Below are 23,359 nucleotides of genomic sequence, written 5' to 3'. Positions count from 1 at the left end.
TCTCAGCAACTACAATTATCCCGCCTGAATATTCATGCCTCAAATACAACTGCTCTTCTCTCTTCATTGAAACTCTCAGCGCCGAACATAGCCGAACACGTTTTCGTGTTTACCCACTCGCGATTGACATTTTCCTTTTCTCTCTCATTCCCGCTTCCACGATCATCCTACCGCAAAAGCGTTTAACCACAAAAGCCGCCACAAAACCAATTTCGCAAACGCAGTTTGACGGGACGTCATGCGTGGTCAGATCCTAATCGCAATCTCGCGTTCTCTCATTGCAGTTTTTGGAGAGATTGAGAGACTCAGCGATGAGAGCGCATAGTCGAGGAAAAGGGGAAGAGTGATAGAGAGAGAATGGCATCGCTGGGAATCACGAGACATAAGAAGAGATCTCACAAGCTATAGTGACGGCCGCTGTACTCTCGGATATTTTTGGTGCAGAGATAATCTATTGATAGCTTTTTTATCAGGGTAATTCTCCGCCAACTCACACAGCAGTTGCCCCGACCCCTCTTCGATTTGCGTGAAACTTTGTCTTAAGGGGTAACTTTTGTCCCTGATCACGAATCCGAGGTCCGTTTTTTGATATCTCGTGACGGAGGGGCGGTACGACCCCTTCCATTTTTTTAACATGCGAAAAAAGAGGTGTTTTTCAATAATTTGCAGCCTGAAACGGTGATGAGATAGAAATGTGGTGTCAAAGGGACTTTTATGTAAAATTAGACGCCCGATTTGATGGCGTACTCAGAATTCCGAATAAACGTATTTTTCATCGAAAAAAACACTAAAAAAGTTTTAAAAATTCTCCCATTTTCCGTTACTCGACTGTAAAAAATTTTGGAACATGTCATTTTATGGGAAATTTAATGTACTTTTCGAATCTACATTGACCCAGAAGGGTCATTTTTTCATTTAGAACAAAATTTTTCATTTTAAAATTTCGTGTTTTTCTAACTTTGCAGGGTTATTTTTAGAGTGTAACAATGTTCTACAAAGTTGTAGAGCAGACAATTACAAAAATTTTGATATATAGACATAAGGGGTTTGCTTATAAACATCACGAGTTATCGCGATTTTACGAAAAAAAGTTTTGAAAAAGTTACTTTTTGAGTTTCTCTTTGTTTCGTCGTCCGTGTCTGTCGCGGGTGACCATAAATGGCCATGATCGATGACGACGAAAAATTTTGTTCTAAATGAAAAAATGACCCTTCTGGGACAATGTAGATTCGAAAAGTACATTAAATTTCCCATAAAATGACATGTTCCAAAATTTTTTACAGTCGAGTAACGGAAAATGGGAGAATTTTTAAAACTTTTTTAGTGTTTTTTTCGATGAAAAATACGTTTATTCGGAATTCTGAGTACGCCATCAAATCGGGCGTCTAATTTTACATAAAAGTCCCTTTGACACCAAATTTCTATCTCATCACCGTTTCAGGCTGCAAATTGTTGAAAAACACCTCTTTTTTCGCATGTTCAAAAATGGAAGGGGTCGTACCGCCCCTCCGTCACGAGATATCCAAAAACGGACCTCGGATTCGTGATCAGGGACAAAAGTTACCCCTTAGGACAAAATTTCACGCAAATCGAAGAGGGGTCGGGGCAACTTTTCCCGATTTCGTGTGAGTTGGTAGAGAATTACCCATCACTCATTTGCAACACTGCCTGGGATTTTTAGGGAAATTTGTTGCCAATTTACCGTTTCCCGGGAATTCTGTAACCCAGGAAAAATGGACGCTCTAGCTTAAAACTCTGTGTAATTTTAATTTTTGTATTAGACAAATTAAGTTTAAGTTAACTTTGGGACCACAGAATGGCAAGACAACTAAAACTGGGAAGGGGTACATCTTTATGTTAGAAAAATGTGTAAATGGAGGTAAAATTACAACAAGGGGTAGGCGTGGCTGAATGATTACACTGTTCGCTTTGCAAGCGGAAGGTTCTGGGTTCGATCCCTATCTGCTACTATCGAGAAATTATGGAAAGAAGAAATTCTGAACACTTGAATATGAACGAAAAATTCATTAGCTCGTGGCAGGGTTCGATCCCCCGTTATTTGGGTCAGCAGGCAAAAATGCTACCCACCAGACCATCGAGGCTTAGTTGACTAGAAGGATTAATTAAAAATGCTATAAGAATCCAAGAAACTTGATTGGAATCTGAGAACCTAAGAACAAGACAAATGCAATATTAAATTTAAAGTTGAATTCAAGAACTTACTCGGTTGCATACTCGTTAGGCGAATATTGAACTTCCAACCCAAGTAACATTTTTTTCCAGGAGTTCTACAAGAGCTCTTCAAGATAGCTACAGCATAGCAGTTTGGACCGCGGTAGGATAAAATTCTCTTCAAAACGTCTTCAGGAGTTTGGAAGAGTACTTGAAGAGAGTTTTATCCTACCGCGGTCCAAACTGTTATGCTGTAGCTATCTTGAAGAGCTCTTGTAGAACTCCTGGAAAAAATGTTTCTTGGGAACACAACCAGTATCCATCACAAAAAGCTTGGTGAACCGAATTGTGGAAAGTTTTCAAGATGAATCTCAGAACATACGAAAAATTAAGGACTGTAAATAACTTTGACCGGCCACATCACTTACCACGGTGAATCCTGGCTTCACACCCATCTTACTAACCCCCTCAATTCTCACGTGATACTTTGTCGAAGACGCAGCCGATTTAGCGGTCTTCATAACTCAAGTATCGGACTAAAATTCCCATCTACTTCCCAGTGTCTTACCACTGGTCGTGGCCGGCGCTGTGATTGACGAACATGATAGGGACATTTTAAAGTTGCGAAGTGGTAATGATTAGTTCCTAATCTCCATCTATGGTCCACGGAGCAATTCTTGGAGGTCCTGGTCAATGCCAGGGTAGCAACTACGGATAGACACCAATGATATGCTATGCTTACAGCAAAATAGTGGTAATATGCAACCTCCCAAATTTACCCACTTTTTTCTGTGTTGGTTTACGATAAATGCTGCTATTAAGATTCAATTAGAAAGCAACCAGAATACATGCTCATCTTTTCACATCCCCTCAAGTTGTAAACCATGTTCAATATGGCTAAAGGAGAATGGGCAAATTTGTATGGGAGCTGGTCCAAGGATGTACACGAACGGGACCAACTTTTTTCGAAAGATCTCGCCGAGACATGAAAAAAAGTCTTCTGGACCAACTCTCTAAACCCGGGGTTCAAAGTTACAAGTTGTTGAAGTTTGAGCATTTTGGGTTAAAATGTACAAAAATCGTATTTTTGCTATTTCTAAAATCATTCATAAAATCTCTGTTTCATTATGGATTTCGATTTTCTTGACTTCATTCGACGCGTATCAGCAAAAACTATGAGTTCTGATATGTCTTAGCATGATTGAAACATGATTTATCTTGTTTTTATCTGTTTGAACCGTTTGTGCAAGAGGCATCCCATAGAAACAAGTCGAAACTTCAAGGTTTTGAAACCGGATCCGACCCAGACTGCTTCAGTGAGTATGGAAGGCTTCAGTGCAATGTTGTAACAACTTAATGGGATGGTCTGAGTCATCCAAGAACTCCTTGGAGTTAAGACCGGTGAGTCTACCGCCGTAACAAGCAAGATGTCGGCGGTTTTTGACCACGGATCATACCTGCATGGCTTCAGTGAGTATGGTAGACTACTATGCTGATGTGTTGGAGTGTCCTGGGTTCTCCTAGGACTCCCTGGAGTTAAGATCTGTGGGTCTACTTCCGTAACAAGCAAAATGTCGACCGGTTTTGACAACGGAACATACCCGCATAGCTTCAGTGAGTGTGGTAGACTGCTTTGCTAATGTGTTAGGATGTCCTGGGTCATCCCTGGAGTTATGATCTGTGGAGCTACAGCCTTAACAAGCAAGAAGTCGAAGGTTTTTGACCCCGGAACATACCCGCATAGCTTCAGTCAGTATGGTAGACTGCTTTGTTAATGTGTTGGATGTCTTTGGTCATCCTAGGACTCCCTGGAGTTATGATCTGTAGGTCTACGGCTGTTACAAGGACTCCCTGGAATGGTCCAGAATATCCCCACATAACAGCAATACAGTCTGCCATACTCACTGAATCTTTGCGGTTATGATGCGCGGTTATAAATCGTCGACCTTTTTCTTGTTACAGTGACCCAAATATCTTAACTCCAGGGAGTCCTAGGATGACCAAAGACATCTTAACACATTAAGAAAGCAGTCTACCATACTGACTGAAGCTATGCGGGTATGTTCCGTTGACCTCTTGCTTGTTACGGCTGTAGCTCCACAGATCATAACTCCAGGGAGTCCTTGGATGACCCAGGACATCCTAACATATTAGCAAAGCAGTCTACCACACTCACTGAAGCTATGCGGGTATGTTCCGTTGTCAAAATCGGTCGACATTTTGCTCGTTACGGTAGTAGACCCACAGATCTTAACTCCAGGGAGTCCTAGGAGAACCCAGGACACTCCAACACATCAGCATAGTAGTCTACCATACTCACTGAAGCCATGCGGGTATGATCAGTGGTCAAAAACCGCCGACATCTTGCTTGTTACGGCGGTAGACTCGCCGGTCTTAACTCCAAGGAGTTCTCGGATGACTTAGACCATCCCAATAAGTTGTTACAACATTGCACTGAAGCCTTCCATACTCACTGAAGCAGTCTGGGTCGGATCCGGTTTTAATACCTTGAAGTTTCGACTTGTTTCTATGGGATGCCTCTTGCACAAACGGTTCAAACGGATAAAAACAAGAGAAATCATGTTTCAATCATGCTAAGACATATCAGAACTCATAGTTTTTGCTGATACGCGTCGAATGAAGTCAAGAAAATCGAAATCCATAATGAAACAGAGATTTTATGAATGATTTTAGAAATAGCAAAAATACGATTTTTTGTACATTTTAACCCAAAATGCTCAAACTTCAACAACTTGTAACTTTTGAACCCCGGGGTTTAGAGAGTTGGTCCAGAAGACTTTTTTTCATGTCTCGGCGAGATCTTTCGAAAAAAGTTGGTCCCGTTCGTGTACATCCTTGGACCAAATTTGCCCATTCTCCTTTGAGCCAACCAAGCAAGCAAGCAGCCCACTCAACCGAACTGCATTGCTAATTGAAGCCCATTTGTAAGCAACACCAGCAATCCAATCTAGACCCCTCTAGCCCACAGCATATTGCCGATTTGCCTCGTGCTGCATTCGCAGCGCTTGTGGTTCCAATATATTGTGAAGTGCACTATTCAAATGCCCTTTTCGCAGTTCAATTCCCCCACGTCCCCTCGAGAAAAGGGAGGGAGGGAGGGTGGGTTGGAAAATCTTTGAATTTCCATCTGCAAAATCCGCAGTCCTCGAGCAGCAGCTGTAACGGGTTCTAACCCAAACACTGGACTGTGTATGAATATTGATTTCCACTTTCACCCGGGGAACGTTCTCGCTCGCTCCGTCCGTCTGGGAAACTCTCGAGTGCACTTGAAAATTCACACACACTTGCGCCAGACGCTTGGAGGAGGGGGGAGGGGGGATTTTCCACCCGCACCGAGGCGTCGCGACCCTCGGCAAGATGAAACCCTCTTCGGGAAAGGCGGCCCCATTATATTTCCATTACGCGCTCGACTTAGCCACCAAGGAAGCGTGGGTGGCTCGGGTGTGTGAGCTCAAAAGGGTGTCTTGATGTTCAGAAAGTGAAATCATTGTAAAAGTAATAAGAAAATAAAATTAGTGTGCCTATCATTCAGAAGGAAAATAAAAATTTAAGAATAAGTTTTAAAATTCATAGTTAGGTTGTGCGATCAAAAACATATTCAAGAAACTTCAATCCACAAATCAACCCAATAAATTCAAACTCTGGGACACTCTGATGTTCTACGCAGATGGATGAACCGCGCGATAGATATTGGTTTGGGACTGCAAGCAACGCAGAACGGCAGAGCGATATTCTGCGTTTGGCTTTGAATTCGAAATTTACTCTGCCCCCCCAAGCTCACAAGTTCAGGTTTGTGGCAAAAGCAGAAGCAGCAGCAGCAGCAATATTGATTTAGATTTATGCGAATTTGAATTTCATATTCGATATGTGCCAATAATTCCTGGCTGGTGGCTGGTGGCTACAAGCTTCGCAACTAGTTTTGAACGATAGATGGCGCTGATGCTGCTGCTGCCAAGTGGGAAGACAATTGAGAAAATCCACAAATACACGCTTTGAAGTGTGCACTGAACGTAGAAATACTAAAGCGAATTGAAGGCAATTGTTGCGAGATGATATTATTCAAATAAAAAGTACAAATTATGGCAAGCTTAAAAGTTGAAATGTTAATTTGTAAATTGGACTATTATGATTTTTGAAATAACTCCAAAACTAGATTAAAAAGCCATGGAACTCCTAATAATATTGTCACATGCAGTTCAAAATGTATTCCCAACAAAGATCACATTGCATTGATATTGTGAACAGTTTTTTTTATCTAACCTTGGATCTAACTTGTATTCAAGTTGATTTTAATTGGAGTTAAGAAATCATAAACATACGTACAAAAAAATCTATTTTTCATTGTTTTGAATTTCTGATTTTTTCCCAAGAAATAATAGACTCCTATGTAACATTTAAGACATTCCCCCTTACGTCACATCCGCTATAAAATCTATCAGCCAAAACCAACATTAAAACCACTTAGTCATAACAGCCTCCCCCAGAACCCCGATAAATCTCTTTTAAACCCCAAAAAGACCTCCACAAAAGGTTGTCACGACCTATTTATAAAACCTTCTTAGGAGTACAGGGCATCACAACTGAACCTTAGCAATCTCCTCAAAGCCTTAATAAAACCTTTCAAAACTCTTTTTGCCTTCCTCACTGAGGTAAGGCTATAATCCTGCTCTAAAAATGAACTTCGTATAAAAACGTCGTAGACCCAACTTCATGTATACATATCGACTCAGAATCGAAAACTGAACAAATGTCTGTGTGTATGTGTGTGTGTATGTGTGTGTGTATGTATGTATGTGACCAACAAACTAGCTCATGTTTCTCGGCACTGGCTGAACCGATTTGACCCGAACTTGTTGCATTCGACTTGGTTTAGGGTCCCATAGATCGAGTTTTATACAGATTGAAGTTTCGATAAGTAGTTCAAAAGTTATGTATAAAAATGTGTTTTCACATATATTTGGATCTCACTTAACTGTATGTAAACTATGTCCGGGTCCATCATCCAACCCATCGTTCGTTAGGTTATCAAAAGAAATTTCCAACGAGTCCAAAACATTGAAGATCTGGCAACTCTGTCTCGAGATATGGCCACTTAAGTGATATTTATGTACTTTTTTGAAGCCGGATCTCACTTAAATGTATGTAAACTATGTCCGGGTCCATCATCCAACCCATCGTTGGTTAGATTATCAAAAGACCTTTCCAACGAGTCTAACACATTGAAGATCTGGCAACCCTGTCTCGAGATATGGCCCCTTAAGTGATATTGATGTACTTTTTTGAAGCCGGATCTCACTTAAATGTATGTAAACTATGTCCGGATCCACCATCCGACCTATTGTTGGTTAACTTATCAAAAGAACTTTCCAATGAGTCCAAAACATTGAAAATCTGGCAGCCCTGTCTCGAGATATGGCCACTTAAGTGATATTGATGTACTTTTTTGAAGCCGGATCTCACTTAAATGTATGTAAACTATGTCCGGGTCCATCATCCGACCCATTGTTGGTTAGGTTACCAAAAGACCTTTCCAACGAGTGCAAAACATCGAAGATCTGGCAACCCTGTCTCGAGACATGGCCACTTAAGTGATATCGATGTACTTTTTGGAAGCCGGATATAAAAAATAGATGAAACTTGTGTACAGCCATTGTTGTGAGGAAGGTTCCAACCACATAGGTGGATTAAGTTAGTTTTTTTTTTGTACAATAGCGATAATTCGTGGTGTTTATAAGCAATTCCCTGCTCTACAACTTTGCAGAACATTGTTACACTCTAAAAAATAACCCTGCATAGTTAGAAAAAACACGAAATTCCAAAATGATTTTTTTTTTTGTTATAATTGAAAAAATGACCCATCTGCGTTAATTTAGATTCGAAATGTACATTAAATTTAGCTTACAATAAGCTTACATCACCGTTTCAGGCTGCAAATTATTGAAAAACACCTCTTTTTTCGCATGTTCAAAACTGAAAGGGGTCGTACCGCCCCTCCGTCATGAGATATCAAAAAGCGGACCTCAGATTCGTGATCAGGGACAAAAGTTACACCTTAGGACAAAGTTTCACGCAAATCGAAGAAGGATCGGGGCAACTTTTCCTTTTTCGTGTGAGTTAGTTGGCTCAATTTCAGCTGTGGTTGAAATTTTATCGATGAATGTGAGCCAAATAACAATACTTAAATATGGCGCTTAACGCGTAGTCTGCTTGAATATAATGAACCGCCATTTTGGAAGAAAAAATTGAAAAATTACAAATTTGATTGAAATTTTATGTAAACACACATTTTTATTGAATGTCTGACATCGGCAGCATAGCTTTAGAAATTTAAAAATAATTTAAACAATTTTGAAATAAAAAATGCAAATAAAATAATTAAATTGCATTAAAAACTTTGACTACAACAAAAGTTTGATAAAGCGAATTGATTTGCTGGCTGTATCTCCCCCACATTAATCGATCAAATTTCAACCGGTTTTGAATTTGAGCCACCGATTGCGAGGAATATGCTTTGACATTATTTTAATTACCTTCAATATCTATAATTTCATAATCGTCCTTTTTGACAACAGTCTCCATTTTATCATTTGGCATGACGAAGGCTTATTTTTTGCCAGAATAAAACCTGTTTGGCCTAAGACGTTTGAAGGCGTATCTAATGTAATTTTTCCACAACTCCCGACTAGGTTTTAACAAAGGTTTTATCAAGGCTTTGAGGAGTTTGTAAGGATTCAGTTGTATAGCCTTTAACTCTTATGTAGGTTTTGTAATTAAGCTGTAACAACCTTTTGCGTAGGTCTTTTTAGGTTTTAAGAGGGTTGTAACCGTTATGATAAAGCTTAAAATTATACTTAGGTGTTGATTGCCAAAATAAAACTATTAAGCAATCAAGATGCTACCATAAAACCTCAATAAAACTAGGTGATAGTCTACTACAAAAGTCCATAAATTTTTACTGGTTTTTTCAACCGCTAAACGATTCATTCTCCTTAAATCGAACGGTTGCAAGAAAATTCAATCATAATTGGTACCGTAAACTGGGGTCAATCGAGACACATGGGGCGAATCGGGACAGCAATTTTAACCATGTTGGAGCACAATATTTTGATTTTTCTGGTTGGTTTCGTTTAGAACAGACTCAGACCAACAAAGTGCGTACATCCATTTCCAAATTTAAAAGCTTTATGTGCTCTAAAAACTGCTGTCCCTTTTCAGACTGTAGTCCCGATTTGCACCAGATTACGGTAGTCAAGTTTTTTTTTGTGTGTATCTTACAACCGATTCTTAGTGGTATTCTGTTACGTTTGACATATAGCCCTTTCAAAAGGTTTGACTTGATTTTGAAATTTTGAAATTATTCTTATAGTAAAGATCAGAGTAATTCACTAAAGTATCATTTTTTAACAATCGAATCAATAGTTCCCCAAATATCGCAAGTTGGTGAAAACAAAACTCATTTTTCACAACATTTAAGCCTAAAGAGTCTGTATTTTAGCAACCCGCTGTTGGATAAAAAAATCATATTTCTAAATATTTTTTTCGTTGCTGACTGATTCCAATGTCATATAGATATAAACGATAAAGCTCTCTCAAATTGATCGGATTACGCAGAAAGCCCTTCTGCTGCTGTCATCGAGGTTTCCAATTACGGCGGATATTCTCACCACACGATAACAAAGGACAATTTTCCTCACGCCACAAAAGCTCCAGAGGCAGCATTATGGCTGTCACCTGAACTCAGTAGGTGTTTGTGGGAACATGTCACAGAAAGTGGTTGTAAATATTTTTTTTCTTCTTTGAGTATAATTTGTTTTCAGCAAGAGTTCAACAAGACCATTTCCTTTTCTGCATACAATGTCTGAACTAGAGTGGTTCAATCTGGGGAAAACTTGAATTTGAAATAATTTTACATGATTTTGAAAGATTTATTCAGATTTGTCAAATTTTTATTCGTAAAATTCAAATTAATTTACTACCCTAATCCAGCATCCCTTGCGATGCTTCTGTCCCATTATCCCGTTTGCCGTCAGTGAGCTGGTGTAGGTTCCCACGTGTACTTCAGCCTTAAGAACACTCCAAAGCCCCGGTGCGGTTGAGAGTGGAACACGCAACTGTTCGCGTTTTCCCGGTGCAAACGAACTACCTCAAGTGTTGCATCATTTGCGTGTGCGATGCAACGGGATTGTGCTCTCTTGCCTCAAATATCATTTTGTTGACATTTGGTTGAAGAATTTTTAATAGTTTTTAAAAATTCTCGTAATTTTTATGAAGTTTTTAAAGTGAAATTTATTCTATGACTGTATTTTAAAAATTTGTGCAGCCTCTTGACATGGCACTTCCTGGAAAACCAAGGTTCAAGAATCAGCCGGAAATTCACAGCACAAAAACCTAGTACAGCTGATGTGAACACGGAAAGCAAAAAAACAGCGTGGCAAACAGGTTGCTGTCACTGGTTCAGTGGGTTGGAAATGTTGTTTTGGGGCCGCACTACAACGAGGGTGCGCGCAACCAGCCCGAGCTGACTGCATGCATTTTCCACCTGACAGAGCCCTAAATTGTGGGAAGTTCCGCTGAAGAGTTCTTGAAGAGGCTGCTGCATTCGGAAATGCACCGTGCTGCTCTGTTTTGTAACAGGGTTAAACGGTTTGTTGAACAATTTCCGTATGGGTTTGTAAACGTGGCTGAATGAAGATGCAGTTGAGTTTGTAAACAGGTTAAATGGCATTCAAAAATATTATTGAAGCTATTATGCAAAGGAGATAATTATGTCAAATAATTAAACAATACACATTTTTGAAGTTGATGTCAGTAAAAGCTTAAGTTTTGTCAAGTTATGATGGAGTCCAACCCTGAACACGCACCAAACTACAGAATTGATTGATTTGAAAGTTTGAAAGTTGGGTATTTTGGGTACAAATTATATGATTTCGTGCTGAGAAGCTATTTCTAACCCTTAGGAAGAAAGGTGCTCGTGAAAAGTACTTTGATTTTAAAGGGCGAGAAGTTGAATTTGAACCACCCTAATGCACCCGGCAATCATTCAAACTGCATGCAACCTGAACCGTACAAACTTTTAACTCGGCAATGCAATTATCCTTCCGGGGCTGATATCCGGCATCAGCTCTCTGTTGGAATGTATCTTTATGCAAATGATGACTTCCTTTGCAGCACATCACACCCGGAAAGCATTCTGCAGTTGAAAGAGTAGAGTGATATCATCAGTTCACCCATTAATGTGTTTTTTTATGTTCTAATTAAAAAAAAATACAAACTTGAACACAATTTCATTATATTGTAGAGTTCAAAAAGTTATATGTTTGTTTCAAGTAAAAAAAAATATCAACACAAATCAATGCAAAAGCAATTAGTCACGCGAGAAAGATTGATGAAGTCGGAGCAATTTCAATAATCGTGAGTAAATGGGGAAAAAATCAGAATCACATGATCAATTATGAGTACAACAAATGTGGATAAAATAAAATGCACAGACAGATCCGGAAGGGCAACATGACGCAAGGATAATTTTCGCAAGCAAACAAGCAAAACCTTTCACCGTCACACACACACACGTTTTTCCCCCGGAAAGGCTTTCCCACCACGTTCTCTTGACACGAGGAATAAAAGAAGCTCGACCCGACATTCGCTGATGTGAATGAGTAATGAATTTAAAAATATTTTTGTACCAGACCCGAAAAAAAACCCGAAAGCTTTCCATCAGAGCAGGCTGGCTTTTCCACGTCTCGTCAAAACAAAAAAAAAGCGGCACAGAAATCCATCCTGAGAAGGCTTTCGAAGAGCTGCAACAAAAAAGAAGGAAAATCCAGCTGCGAACACATGCGACCTCTTTCACGTTGGTTTTTCACGTTTGTCGTGTCGGAGTTTGCCACAAAGCATCCTTTGGGAAGGGGAAGAGACGAAGGGATGTTGTGGCACAAACCTGACGGCGCGTGACAAAACTGGGCAAAAGTAAAGAAAATATTGCAACACTGGTACATCCAAGGGCAGGGGTTGTTATCCTTTTTGTTCAACTGTTCAAGTTGGAAAATTTTAAATAGATTTCGTAGACTCAACATGTACATAACTAACATTGAAGCTTGATCTGAGCATTTAAAAATGTTTGATGGAATGATCAAGTAATTTGCTTTATTTACTTTATTGAAAACCAGGTTGAGAAGACGTAATCTTTTTTATTAATTTGAAGATACAAAAGTTCATATTCTTCGTTAGGTGCAGACCAGCCTTTTTAATATTTAATTTTAACATAAAAACCTCTTATTCGGGCTTTCGACTTGTCTTAAGGTCAGCTTTATGTATTTGGTCTTACGTATGAATGGTCTCTTTCGAGCTAGAAGACATTGTGCCTTAGTAATTGTAGTATTTTTTTTTTTCAGTAGTAGAACATAATTTGGTAGTATTCATTATATTTTTTGCCCTGATTTTTTGAAGAAACTTGAAAGGGGTGGAGACAAAAACTAAGAATTGAAATTTTATTGAACACAAATTATGAAAGCCTGAGGAATGTTTTATTTTTTTATTAAATTAAATAAAATGCACACCCAACCGGCGGTCGCATGATTTTGATGCATGGCAGCATGAAAGTATATCAGAATCTGCATGAAAACTGTCCTCATGCATTTTTTGCGATATAGGGGTATGACATTTTTGCCCGTTACCGACAATTATCGACATTACCGACGGCAGATAGATTGTATTGCAGAAAAAAAAAACCTTAACAGAACGAGGATTGAACCATCAACATCTAGGTTGCTGATCCGACACGCTACCACCGCGCCATGGACGCTTGATGAATGGTAAGGGACAGAGCGCGAACATAATGTTCTCTCTAGATTGTTGCTCGGGGACGCGCCAGCATTCTATGTGTTGGTGAGAACTGCAGATCGCTGACGTGTTTACACGCGGGCAAAAATGATCTATGGGCTTGCTGCAAAAAATGTAATAAAATATAACATTTTCTGCAGCAAATTCACTGTTGCAGATTTTGAGATATAATTTTTGTTTGTGTGCAGATGTTTCTAAACTGTTAATCAATAATTAAAAGCATAAATTAGATATTTTATTTAATATTGAAATTATTCTCATGTTAGTTTTCAAAACAAAAGCAAAATGATTAAACAGAAAACAAAAAACCCTCTACAACCTAACCCCGTCTTTAACAAAAAAAAAAAATTCAACCAATTTTTGATCTTTAAAAAGCATTGGAAAGAAGAACTCCTTAAATTTTAGAAAATTATAGGGTTGAAAGTTTGACTTGTTTTGTTTCACATTGCAATTGTTTTAAAAAATGCAATCTTTTTAGAGGTCAACTTTGGCTGTATTTTTTACTGACATTTCCTATACTTTAAGTAAAAAGAAGTGTGCAGTAATTTTTCTAGTGTCCCAGACCATGCCTCTACGCATTTTTTTACAATTTTAATGATAAAAGTGCTATAGCAGAAAATATGAAAAACAAACAAAAACGGTAACGTTAACGGTAAAAACATGACAAAATTAAATAGGCAAAAATTAATGATAGGAAGAGATAGAATAGGCCAAATAAAACCAAAAACAAAAATAAACTAAACAAGATAATTGAGCAACTCTCAACGAAATCGACCGATTTCGTTCATTTTTATTTTTTGTATTTTTTGATTTGACTCAAACTTTGTGGGGCCTTCCCTACGACCAAATAAGCTATTTTGTGTCATTGGTTCACCCATACAAGTCTCCATAGAATTTTGGCTGCTGTGCATACAAAAAATGGTACGTAAATATTCAAACAGTTGTAACTTTTGAGTGAATTTTCTGATCAATTTGGTGTCTTCCGCAAAGTTGTAGGTATTGTTGAGGACTTTTGAGAAAAAATAGGTACACGGAGAAAAAAAATGTAGATTTTTTAATCAACTTTTTTTTCACTAAAACTCAATTTCCCAAAATACGTATTTTTTTAATTTAGAGATTTCCGCAACTTTTGAGCCATAGAGAAACATGGTCAAAACATCTGCCGCCGAGTTATGATTTTTTGAAAAAATTGTGATTTTTGGAAAAAATCAATGCTTCATGCAAAAACAAATTTGACGTTATTTTTTAATGCAAAATTGAATTTCCAATCGAAAATTACTTTACACATTTTTGACAAAGGGCTCCGTTTTCAAGATATTGCTACGAAAAGTTTGATTTTAAAGAAATATTTGAAGTTTTTCGATTTTGAAAAATAGTGACCATGAGTGGCCATTTCCAAAATATATTTATTTTTAAGTTCAGAAAATTTGATATAAAATTGTCCAAGAGACATTGAAGATTGGACCTCGCTTTTAGAAAAAGAAACACGAAAATTGAAGTTTTCTAAATCTCACCAAAACATTTCACCATTTTCTAATGACGATATCTCAGCAACTAATGGTCCGATTTTCAATGTTATCACATGAAAAATTCGTGAAATTTTCCGATCTTTCCGAATAAAATATTTAAAAAAAATTCAAACCCAGACTAGCATTTTAAAAGGGCCAAAAATTGAATATTACGCCCATTTCAAATGCTAGTCTTGATTTTAAAATTTTCAAAATATTTTTTGGCCATGTTTTTCTTTGGCTCAAAAGTTGCGGATTATTGTCCCCTAAAACATATCAAAAAATCTCGAAAATCAAAAAATACGTATTTTGGGAAATTGAGTTTTAGTGAAAAAAAAGTTGATAAAAAAATCTGCATATTTTTTTCCGTGTACCTATTTTTTTCTCAAAAGTCCTCAACAATATCTACAACTTTGCGGAAGACACCAAATTGATCAGAAAATCAGAAACCATCAGAAAACTCAAAAGTTACAGCTGTTTGAATATTTATATACCATTTTTGTATGGACAGCGACCAAAATTGTATGGAGACTTGTATGGGTGAACCAATGACACAACATAGCTTATTTGGTCATAGGGAAGGCCCCACAAAGTTTGAGCCAAATCGAAAAAATACAAATAAAATCCATTTCCGGTTTTGGTAGAGAATTGCTCAAATGCAAATTAAATTTTAAAAATAAAACAATAAAAACACAAAACAAGAAAAGTGAAGATTTTCGTTGAACACGTTTTTCCTGAACACGTGAAAAATTAAAAAAAAAAACAAATCAAATTATTCGCTCTACAGCTTTGCCTTGGCGTTCTCGATTGCGAGATTCCTACTAGAAACTAGGTGTCTGAAGGCTTGATTGTTGAGGCAATTGCAAACCTCTTTTTACACCTTAGTTTCCATCCACCCCGGGATTCGAATCGATCTTTGGATTGTGAGTCCAACTGCCTACCAGCGACTCTATCAGGACAGGACCCAGGGAGACGACTTCTACACCTGGACTGAGCTAACGACCTAACCTTTTTTTAGGTTAGTCCGGGGCCAACATTTACTTCCCGTCCGACGGAAGGCGTGATCAGACAAATCTCGTCTCGAAAATTGTCAACGGGACCTTCTGAGATCGAACCCAGGCCGACTGGGTGAGAGGCAATCACGCTTACCCCTACACCACGGTCCCGGTGAAAAATTAAAATTTTCTAAAAAAAATGGGCTGTTCAGGGATTAACGATAAAATTTTGTTGTTTTGCCCAATTCATTTGTAATACAAATTCAAGCTGTTTTTCAAAATTCTATCAACTTCAGCGGTGGTCAAACATCGTGAAAATATCATATCTTGTCGCACGTCGTTCTTTGAAGTTCCGAGAAAAACGAGTTTTAATGTTTGACCTTGAATAAACCAAAATGAAAGCACGCAATGTAAACAATAATAAACGAGATTTTTTTTGGCTTACTATTCTGTGTATTATCTTGAAGTTTGGTTGAATTTGGATGGCGGAGTTCCGAGTAATAATTACTAATGTTTACAATAGTTGGGCTTGTACGTGTGTCAAACGTGTTTGGACATGACGTTTTTTTGGCCAGTTGTCGCACTCATAGCAATTTGCTGGGTGTGTCAAGATAGCACGACAGGAACTAAACTCCTTTTTTATGAATAGTGACAACAATGCACGAAGTATTTTTTCGGTTTTTGTTGATTATGTCCGCATTGAATTCTAATTTTGGGGATCTGTAAAGATCAAGGTGAGGCATTGAGAGATTCACATAATGACGTTATGAACTCAATGTGGCCCAAAATTAATTATTCGATTTCGGTGAAACTTTTTGCACATTTGTTGCATTTAATTTTAAAAGCAACTTCGCAACGATTTATAACGGAACCTCTGGCTATATCTGCAAAAAGGTTTAACTTTTTTTTCTCATTCCATATAAAAGTTATTCGAAGCAGCAGAAAAAAGCACATTTATGTTTTCTTATTCAACTTTTCACCTGGATTCGGCAACACTCAGCTCGAAGTTTGTTCAAACAAAACGGTGCGAGAGGGACGACAAAAATTCATACAATTTATTTAAACCCAAACAAGCATCCTTCGAGGCAATCAACCAACTGTTGTTGACCTCAAATTGATTTCCCTCCGACAACCCGTTCTATCCCCTTTCAGCCAGTTCCAATCATCTCCAGCCGGCAGAAGGTGGTGAGAAATGTACCCCTCCAAGAGGGTTGACAAATAAACCTTTCTTTCTGTCTCTCCGGTTGGGTTTGGGGTGAAAATTTTCCAGCCCAACCCGTCTGGGTCCAAATTAAATTTCAAGGAACGCACACACCTCTGTACTCTCCCGTCCTGAATGATGTCGATTCATCACCACTGGCAGAGGGTTCTGCTTCCGGCGGGAAGAATGTTGGCTCACCTGGGATTGGGATGCCTTTCTGGATGGATATAAATGGTGACTGAGGAGAGATGGGGGGACGACATTAATTTGGAGGTACTTCGATGTGTGCTTGGGAAGTTGCTGCAAGGGTTTCGGATGTCAAATAAAGGTGAATTAAGGATCGAGGGTGCTTCATCATTGTGACATCAAGAATTGTGGACATAATCATGAGAATTGTGCTTGCTTAAGAAATTTTAACTATTTTATCAGAATTCATAAAGCATCCAGTACATGATAAAACGTGTGATTACAAATCAATTTTATTTATATTAAAACATAAACACACATCAACATAACATCATTTTACAACGTTAGAATTATCATAGTCATTTTATTTTGCTTCGGTAATTGGCTTCTGTTCCGGCTTTTAGTTTGTAGATAGTTGCTAAGATTTTCTTACGTAGATTTGTGTTTTATATTTAGTTTTTTTGTTTCTTTTCTTTCTTTTCTTTTTCTTTCGGTATCTCTTCGTTTTGAAAACAAACACACTAACAACTCAACACGAATACACACACACTCACCACAACCTGTAGGATGTAATGCAGGAGGACGATGCTAGTGTAGTCATCTACGAAGAAGATGATGAGAATGAACTGTTTGGCAACATTGAGGTAAGTAATTGTGTAAGTGACACAAGTTTGGGGGTTTCAGCAAAACCGATAAGCTTAAATCAGGATGCCATTTTATGCATTTTTTTTCTACATTCTAAAGCTGCTGCTTTTGATGTGCCTTTGGTAGTTTTTTCAATTACGCTGCACATAAAAGCGAACAAATTTAATTAAATTTTCAGCTGAAACCATAGACACGCTCTACGCACACTGATTGACTTTACCGTGCGGTCGAATGGGTTGGCCATTAGTTGGGAAATTTTCAATAAATAACGAGCACCAGAATACGTAATTGAAATTTTTACTGGAAATTTGTAACGTATCTGTTTCATAAAACTGACTCATAGCGAATTGATAGTCATTTGACGGTACTTTTCTTGACTGTACCATGCCCGACTGACAGCCTTCCATGACAGACATGACTTTCAACCAGTCAGCCCTAACCTCAAATTCATTATCAGTTCACACACTCCTGCCCCACATCATCAGCACGGCAAATATCCGCGGCTAAGTGAAAATTCCACTTACGACCACACGATTCCTCATAAACCAGACCGTAAAGCTGTCGTATCTCTTCCGCAAGAACCTGGCCGCAACAGCAAACGCACTTTTCCGCAGGCCCTGTCACCCTTGACACGTGAAAGCTCATCCTTGTCAGGACCTTGACAGACAAGCCAACTCACCCAGCCAGGAACAAAAAAAAAACAGAAGCTCATCCCGGGCCACGTTGCATGTCACACGGTCGTACATCAATGGCTGGCCCGCAAGTTTGAATATTTAGTTTTACGAGCTTAATGAAAGCGAAGCCTCTGCCGCCGCCGACGTCCTGAATGGGGAGATTTCTTGCTTCCTTTCGGCTGACACACAGTCTGATGACACGCCCGTTGTGGAATGAAACGGAGCGGTTTTTGGTTGAATTCTTCTGGGGCAGCATGATCTGACTTGTGAATATGGGTGTTTTGTTTTTGTATGGTTTGTTGATCGTTTTTTTGTGACTTGAAAATCACAAAAAAATTACGCAATGAAAAATCATGAAATGTCTTGCAATTCATAAATATACCCATTTTCGTCACACTAACCTTTTGACTGGGTCTTAAACATTTTTTTTTTTGCATTTAGAAACCCACCTTTGAATTCAAACTAATGACAATTGGATAACAAATCTGTGTGACTACCAAGTGATTCAGGCAGACTAAAATTTATTTACATTTTATAAAAATCCTCTGCAACGGTTCATCATCATGAGATTATCTCATAATCAAATTTTGTCCTTACAAAAATACTCAGAAATTACAAGGTCTTGTAAATAAATCCATTATTCTTTATTATAATATTTGTTGATTCAAAATTGCCATCGGCCACAACAAGTTCAATCATCCCTCAGCCTTAACCAGACCGTGGTATATAAACTTCTTACAACAATTACTTGCATTTTCCACATTTGACTTGAAAGCTTAAACCATGAGCAACACTAGTCTCTTCAAATTGTTACTGTGATCACAATTTTGTAAGAAGTTAAATATTATGAACATTTTGGAAACAATTTTTAAAATTGAAATATAGAATTGAAACACAGTTAGCAATCCTCCACAAACATCAGAAATGGATATTATTATCATTTTGACATCAACTTTCTAGCGGATTTCTCTATGACCAAAAAGTTGTATTCCCAAAATCCGTATTTTTAAGATTTTGATATTTTTTTAAGACACACATTTTGAAGTTGTTTTTTTTAATTTTGCTTTTACAGAAATTCCATTTTAAAAGAGTCTAAACCATAAAAAAAAGTTCTCCGATCGAGCTCAAAATTTTTCTGGGGGTTCCTTGGCCAAACTAATTAGACCCGTATATTTTTGTTTGGCCATTAAGGTGATCTACATCGTGCTAGGGTGGTTCAAAAAATGCCAATTTTCGTCATTTTTTGCAAAAATCATTTTAAAAAAATAGCTTGACAATTCCGCAGTAACAGTTCAATAGGGTGAATCTGCGTTTGTAAACAAGCAGTCTATCTCCCTCTTACTTGACGTCAATTGTCACTTGAGCGAAAGGGATAGACTGCTTGCTTATAAATGCAGATTCGCCCTATTGAAATGTTACTAAAGAATTGAAAAAGTCGTATAAAAACTAAAAATGGCGTTTTAACCGTGTCTGGATCAAAGAGCCTATGTCTGAAAATATGTTTATCAGACTCCTCGGAAAATTTCACATGACATAAACGAAAATTGGTGACCTTACGTTTCCGAGATATGATTTTTTCAAAATAAAAACTGAGTTTTTCGACGCGCCTCGCACAAAAACAGAAAATTGACGAAATCGGCAAAAATCAACTTTTTCACTAAAACTGCGATAACTTCAACATTTCAGCGAAGTCTTTCAATTACGAAAATGTTGATATCCAAACATGTATAGGTCATTGCTGAAATTTTGAAGTAAGTGAAAAAAGTTGTTTTGTATCGTTTTCCTGTTATAGCGCGTGGCACGTCAAAAAAATCAGTTTTTATTTCCACAAAATCATATCTCGGATACATACGTTTCAGCAATTTTTTTATATGTTATGTGAAATATTCCGAGGAATCCGATAAAAATATTTTCAGACGCAGGCTCTTTGGTTCAGACACGGTCAAAACGCCATTTAATGTTTTCATATGACTTTTTCGAATGTTAAGCTAGATTTTTGAAACATATTTTTATTTTTCTCAAATAGCCAAACTAATCAACTTTCTTTTGCGTCTATGACAGGTAAAATCGGATGATTTGACGAGGAGATATGATTTTTTTTTTTTTGGAAAAGTGGTTTTTGACTAATGACTAATGACCAAACGAAAAAATACGGGTCTAATTATTTTGGCCAAGGAACCTCCAGAAAAATGTTGAGCCAAATCAGAGAACTTTATTTTTGGTTTAGGCTTTTTTCAAATGGAATTGCAGTTTAGAAACATTTTTACAACATTTTGTAAATTTAAAATTCCTTATTTCCAATATTTATAAAATTTCCAATACTTAAAAAAAATATTTTTATTTTTTTTTCATTGCCACACTTGGTTTGATTTCAAGCGTAAAAAAATGTCTATCTCTTAAGTTCATCAACCCTCTACAACCCAACCACGTCTTTAGACGGGCTTCGATTTGAAAAATCACAAAAATCAATTTATCAGTCAATTTTTGCATTTGAAAGAAGAACTTTTGAAATTCAGGAAAATTTTTGGGTTGTAAATTTCACCTGTTTTATGTGACTTTGCAAATGTTAAAAAAAAAATGTTTTTTTAGAGGTTATCTTTGGCTGTGTTTTTTATTAACATTTCTTAAATTTTAGATGAAAAGAAGTATGCAGTAATTTTTATATTGTCCTATGCCTCTATGCATTTTTTACAATTTAAATAATAATGGTGCCATTTTATAACAGAAAATGTGAAAGACAAGCAAAAAAATTGAAAAAGTGACTGTAGAAACATTAAAAAATAAGATAGGCAAAAAGTAATGATAGGAGGTGGTAGAATAGGCCAAATACTACCAAAAACAAACATTAACTTATCATGATAAATGCAAATTAAAATACTAAAAATGAAACAAGAAAAACATAATGCAAGAAAAGTACAGCTTTTCGTAGAACAAAAGGTGCTCAAAATGGCCTGCTGAACAAGGGAAAAATAAAAAATGAAAAAAATGCCAGTAGAGGGTTCAATAGCGTGCCTGACGATTCATTTCTGAGCATTTTTTTCTCAAAATCAGAGAAAATTTGCTATAAATTCGTCTGAGAAACATTGAAGATTGAAGACGAACGACAAACAAAAGTTTGATTAAGAAAAAAAGAAGAAATATTAAAAAGACTATTTAAAAAAAAGTCCATATTCATGTGTTAACTGTGCAGTAACTTTCCACACGCGAACGCAAACCTCGGCCCACTGTCAGTCAAAACATCCTTCTCACCTTAGTCGTTAAACATGTAGAGAGAAGGTTAGGCCCCCAAAAAAGAGGCCACCCACATTTCGAGAAGCGCGCACGTTGACGGGCTCCGTTTATTGACTTAGCAGGCTATGTGTCTTTTTGACACACGTGGCACCGGTACCGACCCACGCCATCGTGGCGTCCTTGGTTTTTTTTTGCCAGAAACAAGGTCATATAAAATTCTTCCACCATGTTAGGAGAGAGATGAGTACGCGAAATTCCACCCTTCAGTGATTGTAATTTTACAAATATTCTAATAATGTAGAAATAAATTAGACATGAAAATTTATTTGCTTCTTTTTTTACAATTCTACAAAAAAACTTGACACATACACGTAATGTCACGTGTGTGGCATCCGGCAGTCACAGCCACGAAAAACCGTAAATTCCAGCACGCTTTATGCCTTCATGACGTTGATGATGATGTTAGCGCGAGTTCAAAGAAGTTCCGGACTTTGATGATTTTTTAATTGGCCCCAGGTCGTCCCAGCGTATGCATGTACAGTACAAGTTTTGTTTGTTTTTGTGGAGAAGAAAAAACCTCAAAATCAATTGCAATTTGGCAGCAAAAAGTAAAAGCCAAATAAGTGAAACAATTACGACGAACCAACCTCGAAAGTGCACCACCACGTTGTAAAAAGTAAGCCACCTTTCCGTTAAATGTACCCATATAATTTCATTACCTCCGAACGAGGTCTTTGCGCAATAATTGTAGCCATTACAGTTCTTTTATCCAGTGCCAACATCGCTCCGGGAGAAAAAGAAAAACTTCGTTTTACAGCCATTTTCCCGCCAACCGCTTCTTATCAGGGCCGCCAGAAGAAACCAAATCTGGAGCGAAAGCTTCTTCCACGCTGAGGAAGTCGTGGCAGTACAAGAAGTTAGACGGTGGAAAATTTTCCAATTTAGAACAGGTCCCCAAAGATGGCTGCTGCAGTGCTGCATGACTTTTCCTTGTGGCAAAGAGCAAGGATGATTGTGCTGTGGGTTGGAAACGAACGAACGGATAATGGTTTCTGGTGGAATTTTTTGACATTTTCCAGCCCGATAACCTGAATATCGAGGCGAAATGAAAGTGGATGCAGTGGTAGTCTCGGGAAGGGCTATAGCCATGGCGCGGTGGTTAGCGGCTTCGGCCTTCTATCGGATGGGGAAGTAAAACGTCGGTCCATTTGCGTAACACATAACCTTCGGACGCCTAGAAATGAGCAGAAACTTGCAACAGAGACCACAAAAGACCCGGGAGTCGTTAAAGTGGATTGCTTTAATTTTATATATGTACATTGTAATTTTACGAGATCATTTCTGTAAATGTTTTTCTTTTGCAAAACAAAATATTTTCTGCCAAATTAAAAAAAGGTACTGGAAAAGTTTTAAAAAAATTTAGCAATGTTACATTAATATGCCCAGATTATGGGACTTTTGTTCAAAAACTGCCTAATATTGTTCTCTGGGCTATTCTAAAGCTAAGAACAAGATTGTCCGTTCGACGCATTGGTGAACGCAGAACGCTGTGCCAGTTCGATTTTTCCATCAACTGTCAGTCGAACAATCTACAGGGGTTGCTTTGTTCAATGGTCGATGACTGGCAGGCTATGATGACAGATGCGTTCAGGCCTGACGGACAATCTTGTTCTTACCTTAAGCATCTGAGAAAATTTTGCCAGAATCCGAATATTGAATTTGTATGGAAGATTCAAAAAATGTAAAAAAATGTCGTGTTTCAAAATATTTTACATTTATTTTTTCCTTTTATAAGCATATACTTTCAAAAAAAGTTTATTTTAATCATTTTTTTTTATTTTAATTTAATACCAGGCGTCTCCATTAATACGAAAAAAACATATTTTT

The 23,359-nt window shown here is 37.7% G+C and overlaps 1 protein-coding gene across 13 annotated transcripts in view; it reads left to right on the top strand.

The window, feature by feature from the left end:
• The window catches only part of LOC6053082 (collagen alpha-1(XVIII) chain), a 590,709-nt gene that overhangs the window by 422,903 nt on the left and 144,447 nt on the right, over positions 1–23,359 (top strand). For 11 of the 13 annotated variants that reach the window (XM_038260490.1, XM_038260480.1, XM_038260482.1 and 8 more), the window contains exon 7: positions 17,489–17,566. The exons of the other annotated variants lie outside the window; for them this stretch is intronic. In XM_038260490.1, the coding sequence (XP_038116418.1) occupies positions 17,489–17,566 (78 nt within the window). The remainder of the gene's footprint in view (positions 1–17,488; positions 17,567–23,359) is intronic. 13 annotated transcript variants of the gene reach the window in all.

The sequence above is a fragment of the Culex quinquefasciatus genome, chromosome 3 (genome assembly GCF_015732765.1).
Source record: "Culex quinquefasciatus strain JHB chromosome 3, VPISU_Cqui_1.0_pri_paternal, whole genome shotgun sequence".
In the NCBI taxonomy this organism is placed as follows: Eukaryota; Metazoa; Arthropoda; class Insecta; order Diptera; family Culicidae; genus Culex; species Culex quinquefasciatus.
Note: the sequence above shows the minus strand (reverse complement) of the source record. Positions and strands in the feature narration are given on the sequence as shown.